At 49.2% G+C, this 16257-nt stretch overlaps 1 protein-coding gene across 15 annotated transcripts in view; it reads left to right on the top strand.

Annotated features, from left to right (window-relative positions):
- The window catches only part of CACNA1G (calcium voltage-gated channel subunit alpha1 G), a 151497-nt gene that overhangs the window by 70026 nt on the left and 65214 nt on the right, over positions 1-16257 (top strand). For all 15 annotated transcript variants that reach the window (XM_054846273.1, XM_054846271.1, XM_054846272.1 and 12 more), the window contains exons 11-14: positions 12901-13052; positions 13589-13774; positions 14946-15060; positions 15791-15946. In XM_054846273.1, coding sequence (XP_054702248.1) covers positions 12901-13052; positions 13589-13774; positions 14946-15060; positions 15791-15946 — 609 coding nt within the window. The remainder of the gene's footprint in view (positions 1-12900; positions 13053-13588; positions 13775-14945; positions 15061-15790; positions 15947-16257) is intronic.

Here is a 16257-nt window from a genome sequence, read left to right as displayed (position 1 = left end):
AATATTGGGAAGATCATCTCCTAAGAACCTGGGGGGGAGGTGGCTCAGGAAGTGTATAAACAGTTTTATTCCTCCTCTGGCTGAGAGGTGAAAGCAGATCCACCATGTCTTTGCTGCCACTGTCCAAGGGATGGACTGTCAAAGCTTGTTGCCCTTTAGCAGGAGCATCTTTGGGAGATGCTGGTGTAGGCTCCTGTGCCTGTACCAGGGGGACCGTCCCACCAGGGGTGGGTGGCTGAGCAAGCTCCCATCATCAAACACCCTAAAGGCAGCACGGCTCCTTAACACTTTGGCTTGGTGCTGGCCTCTGCGCCGGCCAGCGGTGCGTCCCAGCAGGCAGCTGGATGGGAAGAGGCAGATTTTTGTGGTGATATTTGGGTAACAAGGTGAAGGGAGCTGATAAGCGTGGGGGGACTCCAGACGCTGTGGGTGGTTGCTTTCTTTGGCGGTATTATGAAGCTACTACTGTTCCAGATTCCTTTCTCCCAGGCATTTGGAGTGAATAGCGGAGCTTGTTTTTATTAGTTCATCTGCTCAAAGTGGCGGCAGAGAGCAGAGAGGTGTTTTTCGGTAAACTCGGGAGGCTTATAGTCTGCTGTTTCATAATCTGACAGTTATGAGAGCAGGAATTAGAAGGGAGAAGTGCTGGACCAGGCCTTTCTGCAGAGATTATAAACACTGAAACGTGTGATTTTTTTTCTTTTAGAAGACTCTTTCCTAAAAGCGCAAGTGATCAACCACGCCAAATTTATCTTCATTGGCTGATTGTTTGCAAAGCCGTGAGGGGGCTCGAAGTGTACTTGACTCTGTGACATTCTATATTAAGCTGTCTGCTTATTTAATGAATATTTACCTCTTGGGCTTTTCACATGAGGCCACCCTGGGCACACCGGGCTATATTAGGATAAATACTTTCAGGACCTGTTTTATGGTGCCATGTCAAAAGCCTTGTGTTGTTTACCAGCACCTTGCCAGAGGGGAGAGGACACGCTAGCAGCTACTGTGTGAGAGGAAGGATGGGCTGGTGGTTACTCTGGGAGGAGGAAGGCTTCTACCCCCCCATCTGTCCCCAGCAGTATTGGGTGGGATTCAGCAGCTCTGGGACCACCAGAGCATCCTGGACTTCAAAACATGGTCAGCTGAGGTCCTCATTATAGCCAGGGAGGGAAGTGTGCTCCTCTGGAGGCTTCATGTCTCACCTTGGGACAGGCATGCTGGAGAGACCTGCTTTTCCTCTTGGGCAATGCCTAGAAGACTGAAACAGTCTTTCAGTCACTCGCTTAACAGACTCATCAACCGGAGAAGGGCAGGTTGGGGTATTTAGGATGAAAGTGGTGGTTTGAAGACACATCAAAATGAGTGGAAATTGGGAGTGTGTTGAAAACACTGACCCCCACCTCTTGCTGTTTATTTGCATTCAACCATCAGTCAACCTGCCCAGACTGAGCACCCATGGCCAGGGGTGCTGGATGCACATAGCAAAGTAGTTCATGTCCCCAGGAGCTCACCTCCTACCTTAAGTCCTTCCATCCCAAAGCTCCTCTCCACAGACCACCTTCCACAGTAAAGTCATTGTCACCAAATAATTTTACCATCATATGGCTGAGGGCTCAGGAGTTGGATTTTCTCTAAGCTCCTTCTGACATGAGCTTGCTGACTTTCTCACTCAGCATCAGGTTGCTTCCCCCTGGTTCCTGCAGGTGTCTGAGCCTTACGTACACCTGACCGAGCTTAATTCTGCATTTTCTGCCCATCCTTCCCACCCATCCTGCTTGGACTCTGGCCTTCCTCACGACCGCTGGGTTTAGCGAGAGGAAAGCGGAGTGGTTGGAGGTGCACATAGCACTCACCATGTCACGGCTGCTGGGCAGCAGTGTGAAATTTTCCATCAGGGAAATGACAACCAGATTGCCGTGGATTATTAATGTGACTGCTAAATAGCTTGTTTTTCTACGGAGATGAAGCAAAATGCAGGTAGAAACTATTAGCTTTGGGTAGAGGAATATAAAGGTGATTTAAAGGTAGACTCTGGGGGATTTTAAATACGCTGTTGAACCAATTGACTGATTCGCCTTAGGGAAGCTGAGACTCTGCAGCGCTGCGGGTTCAGAGGGCTAGGGCTTTGCGAAAGCTTGTTCTGCCATAGAGCAGGAGTGAAATGTGCTGCTAAACCAGAGGGTTTCTGTGCTGCTTTCCCCCCAGCCCTGGCTGTAAGCCAGACTGTGTTCCATAATGTGCTGCTTTTTCTTTTTTTTTTTTTTTTTCCCCCCTCTAAATCCTTCCTTGGAGTGAAATGCAAAGGCTTTAGTACAAGGCGTGATGTTGGACTCCTCAGCAGGGGAAAGAATTCAGCAAGGGCTTCCTTGAGGAAGGGCTTTGGGGTTTTGTTTTTGTTTTTAAAATCTGGTTCGCATTGAGCTGCCTGGCTGTTCCGATTTTCCTTGTCTGAACTCGCATTGTATGAACTATACCCTACATATTCATTTGTTTAAATAGCGCTTGAATTTCAGCCGCCGTCTCTGCGGTGTTTTGCCATTGTTAACATAACAAGAAAGAGACTGGCGAGTCCTGCATTGGCCTCCCCAGAGCTGCGCTCAGTTAAAATCCATGGCTGGAGCTTGTGGGGACTTGGATCTAGATTGATGCAAAACACTGGTGTCTCTGAAGGAAGGAAGAGGAAATTGGTTCAGACCTGTAGAGAACCGTTTGTTAACTTTTAAAAGCCAATTGGAGCGATGACAAGGGTGAATGACTCTCAGGGACAGCACCCAAGGAGAAGAGCACCCAAGGAAGTGGGAAGAGGCGATGCTTGACATCCCCCTAGCAGGAGGAAAACTGGTGGAGTACCCCCAGCTACAGCAAGGTGTTGTAGGAATCTATAAAGCAACAGTGCCCCAACCCAAGGTGTGCAAACTCCATCTGCAGAAGGCAGGAGCAGCCTAAGCCCATGGTAATATCTCAAGCTGAATTCCTAGTGCATCCCACTGCAGGGGCCCGGAGCGTACACAGTACGGATGATGTAAAGTTGTCACTAGTAACATTACGATCTAATAGCTGCTGTGGCATGGAAATATCAACCATCTGTGCCAAAGCGTCAAAGGAAAGCTTGCTGGCAAAATGCATTAAAATGTCTATTTATGTAAACAGTCAAGGCTGGAGAACACGGGAGTCGTCTTAATCAGCGTCAGAGGACGTGAAATTTTCAGGTATCCAGGATGATCGAGAGGGCAGGTGAAGGGTTAGAAAACCTGCCGGCGTGGAGGAGCCATTAGGCTCCAGGTTCAAGCATTAATAAAAGTCACCCAAATGATATTTATGTACTTCTGCTTCTGCCTGAATTCAGTGTGCAGGGAAGAAGGTAACTGAAAATTATTAGCTGTCGTGACACCCACTGATTGATTTCTCCATGTGGGAGGAAAATTTGATTGCTCCATGGGGAAGTGGTGTAACGGAGCTGAGCAGCGGGGATTTGGCAGGCTGGTGCCCCAGGTCTTGGGGTGCTTGAGTCTGTTCTAGTGCGCAAAGTCCTGGGCAGGCTGGAGGGCAGCAGGTCTGGATCCATTTGTGAGCGCTGCTTCAAGAAATAAGGGTGTCTTGGGGATTAGAAGCACTTTGCTCCCAGGAATTGGTGGTCAAGAGCATCCTACTCTCCACCCGTTTCAAGCCAAGTTTGAACGTTTTGCTGCTGGCCGCAGCAGTGGTGGAGGGCAGCTGCAGATTTGTCAGGCTGCTCCTTTGACATCCCTCTGTGCCAAAAGAAGATCTTGCCAAGTGCTCATTTGCCTCCCGAGGAGGCTGTGGAGGATCTGGGGATGAGCTGCAGCTCGCAGGGTGCCTGCTGCCCAGCTCGTCCTTCTCTGGCTGCATACATAGGGTGGTCATGGGCAGCACCGTGTCTCCTCCAACCTCCACGTCAGGTCGATCCAGGACATCTAAATTTTGCCTTCTTTCATGTGCATGGATTTGTGTCAGGAAGGAAGAGAATCCTTTTTTTGTGAAATATTTTTGGTATCTCTTTTGAATTGTTTCCTGTGAGTGCAGGGACTCAAAGAGATGTCCCACATCCAGGCAGCAGCAGGTGCTGCACCAAGGGCTCTCTGCGTCACACACCGATGCAAACCGGTCCTGTACCCCCTTAATCCTGCACCCCGGCTGCTTTACTCCAACTGTGGCCTTTTTTCTGTGGTGAAATTTCTAATTAGATGCTTCCCCATATGAATCCGATTCATTAGGCTTTGATTCAGGAGGGCACTTACGCATGTGTGCGCGTTCCTTAAATCAACGAGATAGCCTTTCCCCGCGCAACCTCCGTCTGCCCCAGGCTCTTTTCAGGAGCTTGCAAGGTCCCGCTTTCATGCACGGTCTTCTCTTCCTGGAGACATCTCCGCTTCCACTTTGGTGCGTATCCCATGTCTCTATTTAACTCCATTACACATCTCTCCAGCCCTGTGCCAGCTACTCTTAGCCAAGCGATCAAAGCTTTGGCAGCGCAGCGAGGCTTTCCCTCCCTCGGCGTCTGCTGGCTTTGCCCAACGCAGGGCTTGTAGCTAGCGTCAACTTAATTTCTCAGCTCTGCAGCTGCATGGGGCACTCCCATGGTAGGAAAATGAGGTGCCCTATAGATTCGCACGTGCTGTATTCAATTAGCTCCTGCTTAAGCAGAAATTACTCTTATTAACGGTTTGTTGTTGGAGACTGGAGGAGTCAAGTCAACGCTAATGGAAGTCATCAGAGCTGTTAATCACTGGGATCACTGACTTCAAAACCAGCTCTCTGTTTGTTATTGGGGGTAATTCTTTTTATGGACCTCGGGGGTTCTTCCGCTTCTCAGTAATTTGAAGGGTTTATGAGGTCTTGTAGCAACTTGCATGTTTTAATTGACTCGCTCATGAAGCTCTTCCAGAGTGCCATGCAAAATACAGGGGTGCCACGGCCCTCATAGTCATTAAAAAAAAAACGGGCTGTGCTTATAAAGCAGACTTTATCCTGGATCTGGAGAGTGAATGATTAGAAAATTAAATGAGATTTCATGCAACTGGAAAGTGTATGGGGTTTTTATCAGATAATTCAGTTCTCCGCATGCTTTAGGGATGAGCCTGTGTGGATTCCTTGACATCTACTAAAGTTTTCTTCAGGTCCCTGGATGGGGAGCTGCAAGCGTCAATTCTTTCCTGTTAATTTAGTTCAGAGGCTGGAAATACTCGGGCTGCCTTAGATCCTATCATTACAGCTGTTGTTTCAGCTGCCATCCGTACCCTCGTGTTATCTCTGCTCAGGCAGCATTGAGAAGAGACTCCGGCTCAGTGAAATGGGAAAATGATGTGTGCTTTCGAAACTCACTTCATCCCCGCGCTGATGAAAAATCGCTGCTCTCTGCAGATAGCTGGGCATTTCTCTCTGCTCCTTCTTTGATTATTGTGGTTGTTCCCCTTGGGTGGGAGCCAGCAAACTCAGCTAGAGCTTCTGGAGCATCCTCAGCTTGCACTAGCAAACGCTTTTGTCTGTAAGCGCTCCTGATTGATGATTGTTGGTGATTTCCCAGGGATCAGTCCATTTTTTATCCCGATCCTCCTGGTAGAGGTTGGTCCCAATGCTGTTGGTGCCCATGACTGCCCTGCTGCCACCTGAGTCCTCGCAGAGCCCCTTCCCACCCCGCTCAGCCCCCAGCGGGAGCGGGGACAGGAGCCGAGCACTTTTTCCCTCATCTCTGCTGGATTTCAGCTCTTTGTTATAATGGGTTTTTTGCTGATGTTAGCAAACGACCGACTTTTCCCCCTGTGATGTCTGTCAGCAATAGAGATAGTGTTACCAGCATCAGAAACCTGGGTTCAGCAGAACTGTGCAGGAGCCGTACGGAGAGAGCCTTTTCCTTTCTCTTTTTTTCAGTTTCCTCCCTCCCCCTTGTACCTTCTCAAGTACTAATGGGGAGATAAGTTTCAAATTTGGTTTAGATTAACTAGAAATAGAGGGCTTTAAATCTCAAGTACTTACAAGGTGTGACCAAGTGGAAATGCAGCTTTTGTTCAGCTTAAGCTCCTTCGAAACCTGGGTAGAGGGATGAGCCAGTTCATGTTTTTCTTGCATTTTCTGGGATAATATTCATCCAGAAATCTCAAGCCGAGAGAGATAAGACTTCAGACAAGAGTATCTGCTGTGCCTCCTGAGAACGGTAAAGAGAGCCCAGCCCCAGGGCTTGGAGGAGGAGAGGTCTGCAGGTCCTGTTTATGGTCCTGGGCAGGGTTCATGGCAGGTCCCTTCGGGGTTGGATGATGAGGTTGTCCATTGTGCTCAGGGCTCGTCTTCTCGTTTGCACCCTGGGTTGAGGTGGACCGGAGGCGAGATGCATGGGGACGCGAACCCGTATGGGCAGTCAGGGCTGGGAAATTTGTTTGTTGGCCATGGTTGCTCAAGAAGGATGTGGTGGAGAGGAAGGTCTTGCACCAGAAGATGCCATGTCCATGGGGCTCAGCGCCTTCCCTCTGCAGGCGTGGGATGGGAAGGGAGATTTGTTAATTGGAACGGGGAGGAATGAGTGGAAGGTGAGGAGATTAGCGGTGATGGAGGGAGTCCCTCCTGTGCAGACAGCTCCGTTTTCTCCACAATGAAAGCTGTTTTCCTCCCTTTCTTACAGCATTACTTGCCGTGGCCTGAAATATTCAGCCTCCATTCAGCCCGTAACAAAATCCTCCTTTCCCGTGCGGTGATGGGATGAAACCATTCGCTTGTGTGTCAAAGTAATTTTCTTTTAATAAATGCCTACAAATCCTGAACTTCCCAGCAGTCCTCCTCCAGCCCACTGCGCAGCGAGCGTGCTGCCCTTTCCGTGTCTCCTGCCCCAGGAGGAGCAGAGGAAAACCCACTGCAATCCTGCTACTTTCTGAACCGTTTTCCAGAGGGAGGACTTTCTTTAACCAATTTGGCAAAGGATGAATAGAGAAAGCCTATCAGTCTATCCGGCTCCGATTAAGCACAGCTCAGGTTTGCGCTGCCGGACAGAGGACGATAACTTAATCCCGATGCCTTTTAAGGAGCCCCAAAGACAATGAAAGTCATCACTGAAAATATGCGTGGATTGAGTTTCTATTTATAAAGTAGCAAGGGCTCTGGAGCTAAGAGGAGCTGCATTTACCGAAGGGAACCAAAGGCGGGTTTTGGATGGCTCTGGCTCGGCGGGTGCACCAGGGCAGGGGGAATAAAGTGATGGGGGTAGGGCATGGAGAAGGCTTGTTGGTTGACTGAGGACATGGCCATGAGCTACAGATGATGGGGAACCAGGCGTGGGAGAGGGCAAAAGAAGGGCACCTCATTTCGTTAATTAATAGCTGCTTCTGTTCATCAGAATTTCTTATGTTTTGCCCCAGGACTGATGGTCTGGCTCCTGTTTAGAGGCAGACCTGATGTCTGCCTGCACCCCGACAGAGGGTGGGGAGGATCTGATGGAGCTGTGTCAGGTTGAAAATTGTGTCTTTGTGTGACCCATTTGATTTTTTTCTTATGTGTATATATTAAAAATCTGCAAGTGATGAGTCAGTAAAATGTTGTTGGTGTTTCCTGTGAAATAGCTGAGGTCGGTATTTTCTTTCTGTGTTATTTTTCCTTAGTTGCCATGGTAATGATTTCAGAAGGGTTTTATTCTGCAGCCGTTTGAATGGGTTTGAAGTTTTCTTCGTCTTCTAGATCTCCTCACAGAAGCAGAGCCCTTGGGATCAGAGGGGATCTGCCTCCTGGCCAGTCACCCCATCCCTCCCACTGCTCTGGCAAGACACAGTGTTTTTTCTATTTTATTTTATTTTATTGTTAGCAAGATAGAGAGGAAAGACCCTGGGGTGCTTCTGCTTTTTTGTGCTGACATCCCCAGGGGCTGGGCAAGACCAGGCTTGGCCACAGCCTGGAGCTCGCTGCCTGAGCACGGGGGGGAACGGGGATGGACAGATCCATGGTGCTGGGTGCAGGTCTGATGATGATGAAGAGCCTGTGCCGTGGCACAGTCATTTCCCTTCTGTGGGTCACGGCTGGAGGAAGGCAGGAGTAGAAGCCTTATAAGCTCTCTGCGCTGTCTGCCAGGGGCTTGTCTTTGAGGAATTGGGGACACAGCCCCTGTGGCTTCTGCTTTTCATGGCCCCAGCCCTTGTCCTCACCTTCAGGAGCTTTTCCCCCTGGTTGCCTGCAGCCTCACTTGCTCAGCAGGCACCGTGGAGCCCCGCACGCAGGAAGGAGCAGCGTGTGCCACCATGTTGTACCCACCTGGAAATGCAGCATGTCCCTTCTGCCATCAGAAACCTCACTCGTGAGCTTCTACTCAGTTTTAAAAAAGAAAAAAAACCCCAAAGAAATGCGTTACAGCCCATTTCTGAATGCTGAAAAAGGGCAAGGCGCTGGTCCAGCTCTGAGATACCCCTCGAGGCAACACGTAATACCTGGAGACACCTTCCCTCGCCTGCTCCTGCCCCCCAGGGCAGTGCCCTGCTTGGTGCCAGGCAGCCCTGCCTGAAACCTCTGGGCAGGGCACGGGGAGCATCCCCTCCTTGCCGCCATGGTTTGCACCCTGCCAGGCAGGGTTACGTCCGGGCGGGCGCCCGTGTCTCGCCTCTTCCCCGCCGCCTTCGTTTGCCGTGTGGTGTTTATGAGAGGTGCTGCGCTGTCTGCTCCTATTTTATGTGCTGCCAGAGCTTGTCAATGTGCTGTTTGGTACATCAACAAATCGACAGCACACAAACAGAGAGCTAACAGGGAATGATTTATCCAGGACACCGCGTCTGTGTGTCCAGCAAAGCAAGGTGTCCCGGAAGCAAAATTCACTATTTAGCAAAGATTTATTGGAAGAGCTGGTGTTTCATGCCACAGCTGAATCGTGCTTGTATCTTGCTCTTTCTGGGTGCTGCTCGTTTAATCATAGGATGCTTTCCTTTTAATTAGTCACTGCTGCTACTGATGAGAGAATTAGCAGACTCTTCTCTTAATGAAGAAGCTGAGGCTGTGGCAGATGTGCTATAATCAGGGCAGGAGGCTTTGTGCTGCAAAGAAACCCCAGGGTCTGCACCTTGGGCTCTGTTTCCCCACAAAATGCCCTTTTCAGGGGGTTCCTGGGGGGTTTGTTTTCCAAATATATCGTTAAGCTAAAGGAAGGATGCTACCTCCCCCGGCTGCCGAGTCGTGGCCCTCGGAGGGGAAAGCTGCTTGATTTTAGCAGCTCTTTTCCTCCGCCCCTGGTGAGGACCTGTGGAGCTGGTTGTGAGTCGGTGAGTCTCCCAGGTACATTATGTCTAGAGCTGGTCGATATTGTTTTGGTTAGACAGTTATTGTCAGAAAATGGCAATTTATCAAAATTGAAGCTGTTCATGGGAGGAGGGTGGTTTCAGTGAACTGGCTTGAAAAAAACCCAAAACTGAAATACATTGTCTGAGATATTTGAAATGTCTATTTGAACATTTGGGGAACAAAAAGTTCCATGTTCTTCTTCAAGCTGACTTTTATTTATGTTTTTTAATTTCAGTTGATTTACAGTACAGAGCAAATGGATAAGGGAATAGGGACTGAAATGGAGCGATTTCAACATTTTGGGCACAAAGTGTTTCAGTTCACCAGTTCTGAAACTCTGCATTCCTTTTTGGGATGGGATCACAATTTCAGTTCCCACAGAGAGAAAAGCCACTTTCCTGCTGTATTGTAATGATGGCTAAGGAAAGATGTCTCAGATGTGTTTGTGATTTCTCTAGAGCAGAAGCATCTTATAAACAGCCTTATTATCTATACGCATCTATGGCTGCATGGAAATCCCGTAGCTGATGTTCTCAGAAGTGTCTGAATCCCCGCTGCCAGGCTGGGATCCCCTTGGGCAGGATCGTGGTATTGGCCCACCTCTGGTTTTTTAACTAATTCCCGGCGGTGCTGGTGGCAGGGGTCCGGGCGGGTGCCCCACGGCCTGGCTGCGGCGAGGTGTCCCTTGAAAGGGGTGCGGAGCTGTTGCGGGGGGCTCGTCAGCTGCCCCAGGGACCCCCAAGCGGGAGCGAGGGGGAGAGCGCTCCACAGCCGGCTGCAAAAATCCTCTGAGTAATTAGCATTGCCCAGTCTCAACTGTTGAGGGATGTGTTGTTTCCCGAAGCAAAATAACTCCTTGATTTCAGCCAGGTCTGGTTGCAGGGTGCTTCCAGCAGATGCTCGCCTTGCCCTGCCCTGGATGCCCTCCTCTTCCCCTGGCTAGGTGAGAGGGAAGCTTTCCCTTTCCCTTCCAACCCATATTGGCCATTAATCTTAGATTTTTGGATATTAATTCTCACCTCTGGTTCAGGAGATCCCACTCTTCATTTTTATTACGGGCACCCGATGTCTCAAACGTCAAAAAATCGTTTCTTGTGAGGGAAGTGGAAAAGGAGGAGGAGTGGGGGGCCAGGAGGCTTTTTTGGGGTGAAGCAAGGTGAGAGCAGGGATGGATCCAGCGCTGCTGCGGGTGCTGAGCATCACTGCGCTGCACGGGCTGAGCCATAGCCCTCCCGTACCGGTGCCAGGGGTATTTGGGGCTCTCGTGAGCTGGGCAGGCTGGGAGGGACGTTTCACGGGCTGGGGGAGGTCACAGCCCTTCCAGTGGGTGCTGGGGAGACGAGGTGCAAAGTTTCATTAATCCACACTGTTAAGACGACATCCCTGCCGGGGCCGGTTGGGTTCTCCGTGCAAGCCCCCGCGGGGAAGGGGTGCTGCGGCTGCCCGAGATGCATCGAGGGACTTAACCAGGCTGTGCCTGCGGGGTTGGTTAGGTTTGGCAGCGTGGTCGCGGAGGGGGAACAGAGGGTGGAAATCAGCCTTCAGGGCCCGGGTTAGCTGCGCTGATGGATGGGAAGGAAAGCTTCCAGCAACACGTTTCCTTTCCAGCGGTATCGCTGTGGTAATGATAACAGCACAGCCTGCCTCGGCGCTGGGGCACTCGTGAATGAATTGGCATTTTTTTGGTGACTAATGTAGACTTTCAGCTGTTTGAAATTGTCCTGAGGTGCAGCTTGACATATAAGTTCTCGGCCTATTTATTACTCTGTGCTTGAGTGTTCCCATAGGTATATGCTTTTAAATCAGGGCCGTGTTTAATATCGGGAGCCGGAGCATTTGTGTTTTAGCTCTAGATCAGCGAGGAGGTGATTTGGGCTGTATGTCTGGTGTGTGTTTGGCAAACTCTAGCCAAGGGATCCGTTCCTCAGCGAAGATGTTTGAGATATAGGAAGCGTGCAACATCTCCTCTCTTTCCTTTTTTATTACTTTTCGTTTTCAATGCTGCTGTTTCCCCTTTGCTATCTTGGGACCATTGCTTTGTCATCACAAGCTCCTACCAGCATCAGTGCAAGTTCCCTGGGATTACACTACCATGCTGAGGTAACATCAGACCAATTTGAGTCTCCATCTACCATTGCACTGGGTTGGAGCAGTTTGAGCAGAAGGGGCTTGGCCAGCTGTGCCTGGAGACTTCAACCCTGAGAAAGAAAGAGTTGAATGCCCACATGGATTTATCTGTTTATTTGCCAGCGTATATTTGTGGAGCCTTTGGTCACTGTAGTTTCTTGTGGCTCTGAAACACAGTTGATCAAGTGTTGACCCTGCCCCTGACCCATCCCCTCTCCTGGCTCCCATGGTGTTGGGTTGGGTCACCTCACGTCAAACCCTCCAGTTGTGCCACAGCACGTGCCATGATGTGCAGGTCCTGGTCTGTTGTAGGAAGTTTTTGGCCAGGCATGACGGCGTTTCATGTGAGTGGTGGGAGCAGTCAACAGCACGCATTGCACGTTGGCTTCTGCTCATGGCATAGCTGCCATGACCCTGCGCATCTGGCCGTAACCCACCGTGGTGTTCGGGCATCTAAAGCCGCGGCGGTTATACGTGGGGATTTAGCAAAGTATCCAAGTGAGTTAAGAGCCAAACTACCCCGAAGAGGAATCCAGCACCCAGCGTGTGTATGGTGTTTAGTGATCTATGCCAGCCCGCTGCCCCACGGGGCACCTCGGTGTTGCTGACACGACCCCCAGCCATCTGCCAGCAGGACGTTGGCTCCTCATTTTGGTAAAGCCTTTAAGCAGAAACATGCAGTCACGGCTGTGTGTTGGGGTTAAATGGGGAGAAGGGATCTGGTACTGCAGATTCTGCTCCTGTCTTTGCCACTGACTGATCCCAAACAGACTACGCCACCGGTTTTTGTCTTCTGTCATATGTTTTCCAATAATGCACGCCCACCCGCCGGGGAAAGCACAGCGCTGGTGTCTGCAGGCATTGTTGGGAACCCTCTGTAAAATATGCTTGAAAAACATGAAAGGTATTAATTTAGGTCTAAGGTTCCTGTAAGTCTATTTGTGAGAGTTTTTTTTGTACCTCTCTTTTTAGATTGCTAGGCTGAATTGCCAGGATCAGGCCCTTCAGCGGCAGCAGTATTCGGGGTTTCCTGATAATGAGGTTTTTTGAGCCATTCCAGTTATAGCACCTCAAATCTGTGCATTTGAAAATTTTAGATTAAGTGTTTTGATGAGATACTAAATAAAAAGACAGGCCCTATAAAACATATTTATGTGAGAAAACGGCCTGACTTTCTCTTCTGCATAAAGAGACTTGGTTTGGAGGATGTGAAAGCGTTAAGGCTCGTTACACGCCACTGAAACCTCCTGTGGTCATACTAACGCTGCGATTAACGTGAAGTGCATGTCTGCATTTACCTGCTCAATTTACGACGGGTGTATAAACCTTAAATACTCTGATAGTATTTTTCTTCTCTCTCCTGGGCTTTGAGTGAGTTATTGCCGTTTTCTCGCTATACCATCAGCATCGATATTCCTACACTTGCGGCACTGGGGCTTGTTGCATTTCCAGGTGTAATTTTGGATATGGAGCTGTGCTGCTTACCGTGTCCATTTCCTCCTCCTCTTTCCCCAGCCGGAGGAGCTTACCAACGCCCTGGAGATCAGCAACATAGTCTTCACAAGCCTCTTTGCCCTGGAGATGCTGTTGAAAGTCCTCGTTTACGGTCCTTTTGGCTACATTAAGAATCCATACAACATCTTTGATGGGATCATCGTGGTGATTAGGTACAAACCTAGAGCTTCCTTTATGCGTGCTTCCCCTCATTTGGCTGTTTAATTAAACAGAAAGTAATGGAGAGTGGGCATAAATACCTTCCTATGACACTTTATACTTCTCTGCTGTAAATTAATGCACTTAGACACAATTGCTAATACATATCTTGGGGTTATTTTATGGTCGATTTAGAGAGAGGCCCAAGCAGAAAGCTATCAGTCCCAATGTCCTGGGAAAGCCCAGGATCCAAATGGTACGACCAGTGCCCAATTAAGTAGCTGTCTTATTTTTTTGGCATGTGCGAAGGCTGTAATTGCCCCTGCAGCTGCAGCCACTGATTTGCAGGTGTGTTTTTGACACTCTAGTGGGACTCTGCTCTTTGCAAGCCTGGATGGCATCCAGCTCACTGGGGTCATTAGCAGCGCATCTCTGCCTGCTTCCCATCCCTCTTCTCTCTGAATTTCACCCTCCCTTTGCTTCCTCTCCTCCGTGCCTTTGCGTTAGGCTTTGTCTTCTTATCCTGCAATGACTTTTTATTCTCCCTCAGCGTGTGGGAGATAGTGGGCCAGCAAGGCGGGGGGCTCTCGGTCCTGCGGACCTTTCGGCTCATGCGAGTTTTGAAGCTGGTCCGCTTCATGCCAGCCCTCCAGCGCCAGCTTGTAGTCCTCATGAAGACCATGGACAACGTGGCCACATTCTGCATGTTGCTGATGCTCTTCATCTTCATCTTTAGGTGAGAGCTTCTGATTCCCCGTCCTGAGGTTGCTCTGGGTTTTTAGGTGGGCTCCCATGGCGAGGTGAGGAGATGTAAGAGTCCATACCAGGACATGGCTGAGCTGAGCAGTCCCAGGAACAGCATCGCTGCCCAGTGCCGGCAACGGCTTGCTGCCTTGACTAAATTCCCTTCACTCTGGCCAAACGAGGCATCTGTCTTTGCAAGATGATTTACAAGGAAGATCTTTCAACTGGATGATTCCTTGACATCACCCCAAGACGGTGGTCTCGACTAGCAGAAAGTCTGGTGCTAAAAATATTGCCAAGGAGAGGGTGTTGTTCCTAAAATAAAGTCAGCCACGGTCGTGCTTGTGCTCTTGCATGGCCTCTTCTTCTGATAAGCAGAAATGTTAGAAATAGGCTTGGTGTAGCCCCGAATTTTTGGATTTTTGTCTAGATTTTGAGAAGATTCTGTCTCCTTGTAACAGCCAGCTCTGGTGTTCCAGCAATCTGGGCACTGGGAAGGCTGAAGAAAGCCAGTCTCTTCCATGGAATAATGTCCCTTCTCCCAGAGAGACGTTTTGCTCCAAAACCACCATTTGCAGCTGTGGTGCTCAGTAGAGCTGTAAATAATTTGATTATTCAGGTTACTGGCTGAGAGCAGGGGAAAAAACTAAATTATTCTTTTAGTATCAATCTAAAATGAAAGCTATTCTGTTTTCTTGTCAAAATTGAAAAAGCTGTTTTGGGTCCTCTGATATGTCTCATTCTGGCATTTCACAGAAACCCTTTTTGTCTTCCTAATTCAATTTAAGCACATTTTGCTGAAAATGTGTCATTGCAAACCAGAAAGTCAAAACATTTTGTTTAGAAAATGTTGGAAGACAATGTTTTGACTTAAAAAAAAAAACAACAACAAAAAAACAAAGCAGAAGAAAAAGAAGGAGCAGGCATACTTTTTGGTTGAAACTCTTTGACAGATCTGACCCAAATTCACAACTGGTTTGTGTGATCATGAGGCGTGTTTTTCAGTGAATGAATGATTCATCTTTTTTATTTAAAAAAAAAAAATTAAAAAGAATTGCCCAGGTGAAATTAGAACACACAGTCATCCCTGCTGTGTGATTATTAGTTTTTAATAGGAGACTGATGTCGTCTCCTGTTGAGCCCCTGCTTTCCCTCCCGTGCAGCATCCTGGGGATGCACCTCTTCGGCTGTAAGTTTGCTTCAGAGCGAGACGGCGACACGCTGCCTGACAGGAAGAACTTCGACTCCTTGCTCTGGGCCATCGTCACTGTTTTCCAGGTACAAAATGGAAAACGCCACAATTCTTGTGCGTTTTGGGGCTGCAAGGGCTGGGGTTGTTTTCCAAAGCATCTGTTAGAGCTTAGTGAAGCTCCTTGCCATGGAAGGGAGAGGACCCAAAACCACAAGTGCAGGAACACGGGAGGTTTTTGGGCCGTTTTCCAGAATAAATCAGAATGCTAATGAGGGGCTGCTGAGGCAGGGCGCTCCTGCATTTGCAGAGTATGGGCTGGGTGGGTGAAAGTAAGCGTAGAGGGTGGAGGTGGAGAGGAGGAGATCAGGGCCATTTGCAGTGATATTTTGACAAAGAACAGAATCAGGTTTAAGCCCATAATGGGTATGTGCAGTTTTTTGTTCTAGCAGCTCTGAGCTCTGTAACTGTGGGATCTGTGAAGGACTTTTAGCCGTTCTGGCTGACCAAAGGAAATGTCTGACCCACGTGATGGGTTCACTTACGTTCCCTTATGGCTGAACGTCTCCCCCGGCACGGGTAGGAGTCGGGGCAGTTTGGGCGCGTGGTCCTTACCGGTAGCGTGGGAGTCACGGTGGCTTTGGTCCTGTCTCCTCTCTGCCTCAGAAGATGGCTTGGGCCAGATTTGTCCTCCTGTGTTTGCAGCCCAAAGTGGGGTGCTTGTCTGGCCCGTCCAGAGCACAGATAGCCAGCCGGGCTCGGGGAAACCAGCACATAATCCTCCAGTATCTGCATTTTCCTGGTACCCTTCCTCTGCAGATTTTGACCCAGGAAGACTGGAACAAGGTCCTTTACAACGGCATGGCGTCGACCTCCTCCTGGGCTGCTCTCTACTTCATCGCTCTCATGACGTTTGGGAATTACGTTCTCTTTAACCTGCTGGTGGCCATCCTGGTGGAGGGTTTCCAGACGGAGGTAATGTCCTCACGCTTGTGTCTTTGCTTTCTCTAAAGCTTCAGGGCCTCAAGATCCTGGAATTTGATTTCTGAGATGGACAGCAAAGCGTTTACAGGAGTGGTACATGAAAAAAGTGGGGGAAAATATTAGGTCGTCTTTTTTTTCCTTAGCCACGGTGCAATTTAATACAGCAAGCCCTCTAAACAAAGGGCTTAAACGAAAAGCATTGTTAGCATTAATGCAGGAGTGGGAATTCAGCGGTGAGTCAGGCACTGCGGTTGGGATCGCTGCTATGACAGTGTCTTTGAAACAGTTGTCACCGTGTTTGT

The sequence above is a fragment of the Grus americana genome, chromosome 18 (assembly GCF_028858705.1).
Source record: "Grus americana isolate bGruAme1 chromosome 18, bGruAme1.mat, whole genome shotgun sequence".
Lineage (NCBI taxonomy): Eukaryota > Metazoa > Chordata > Aves > Gruiformes > Gruidae > Grus > Grus americana.
Note: the sequence above shows the minus strand (reverse complement) of the source record. Positions and strands in the feature narration are given on the sequence as shown.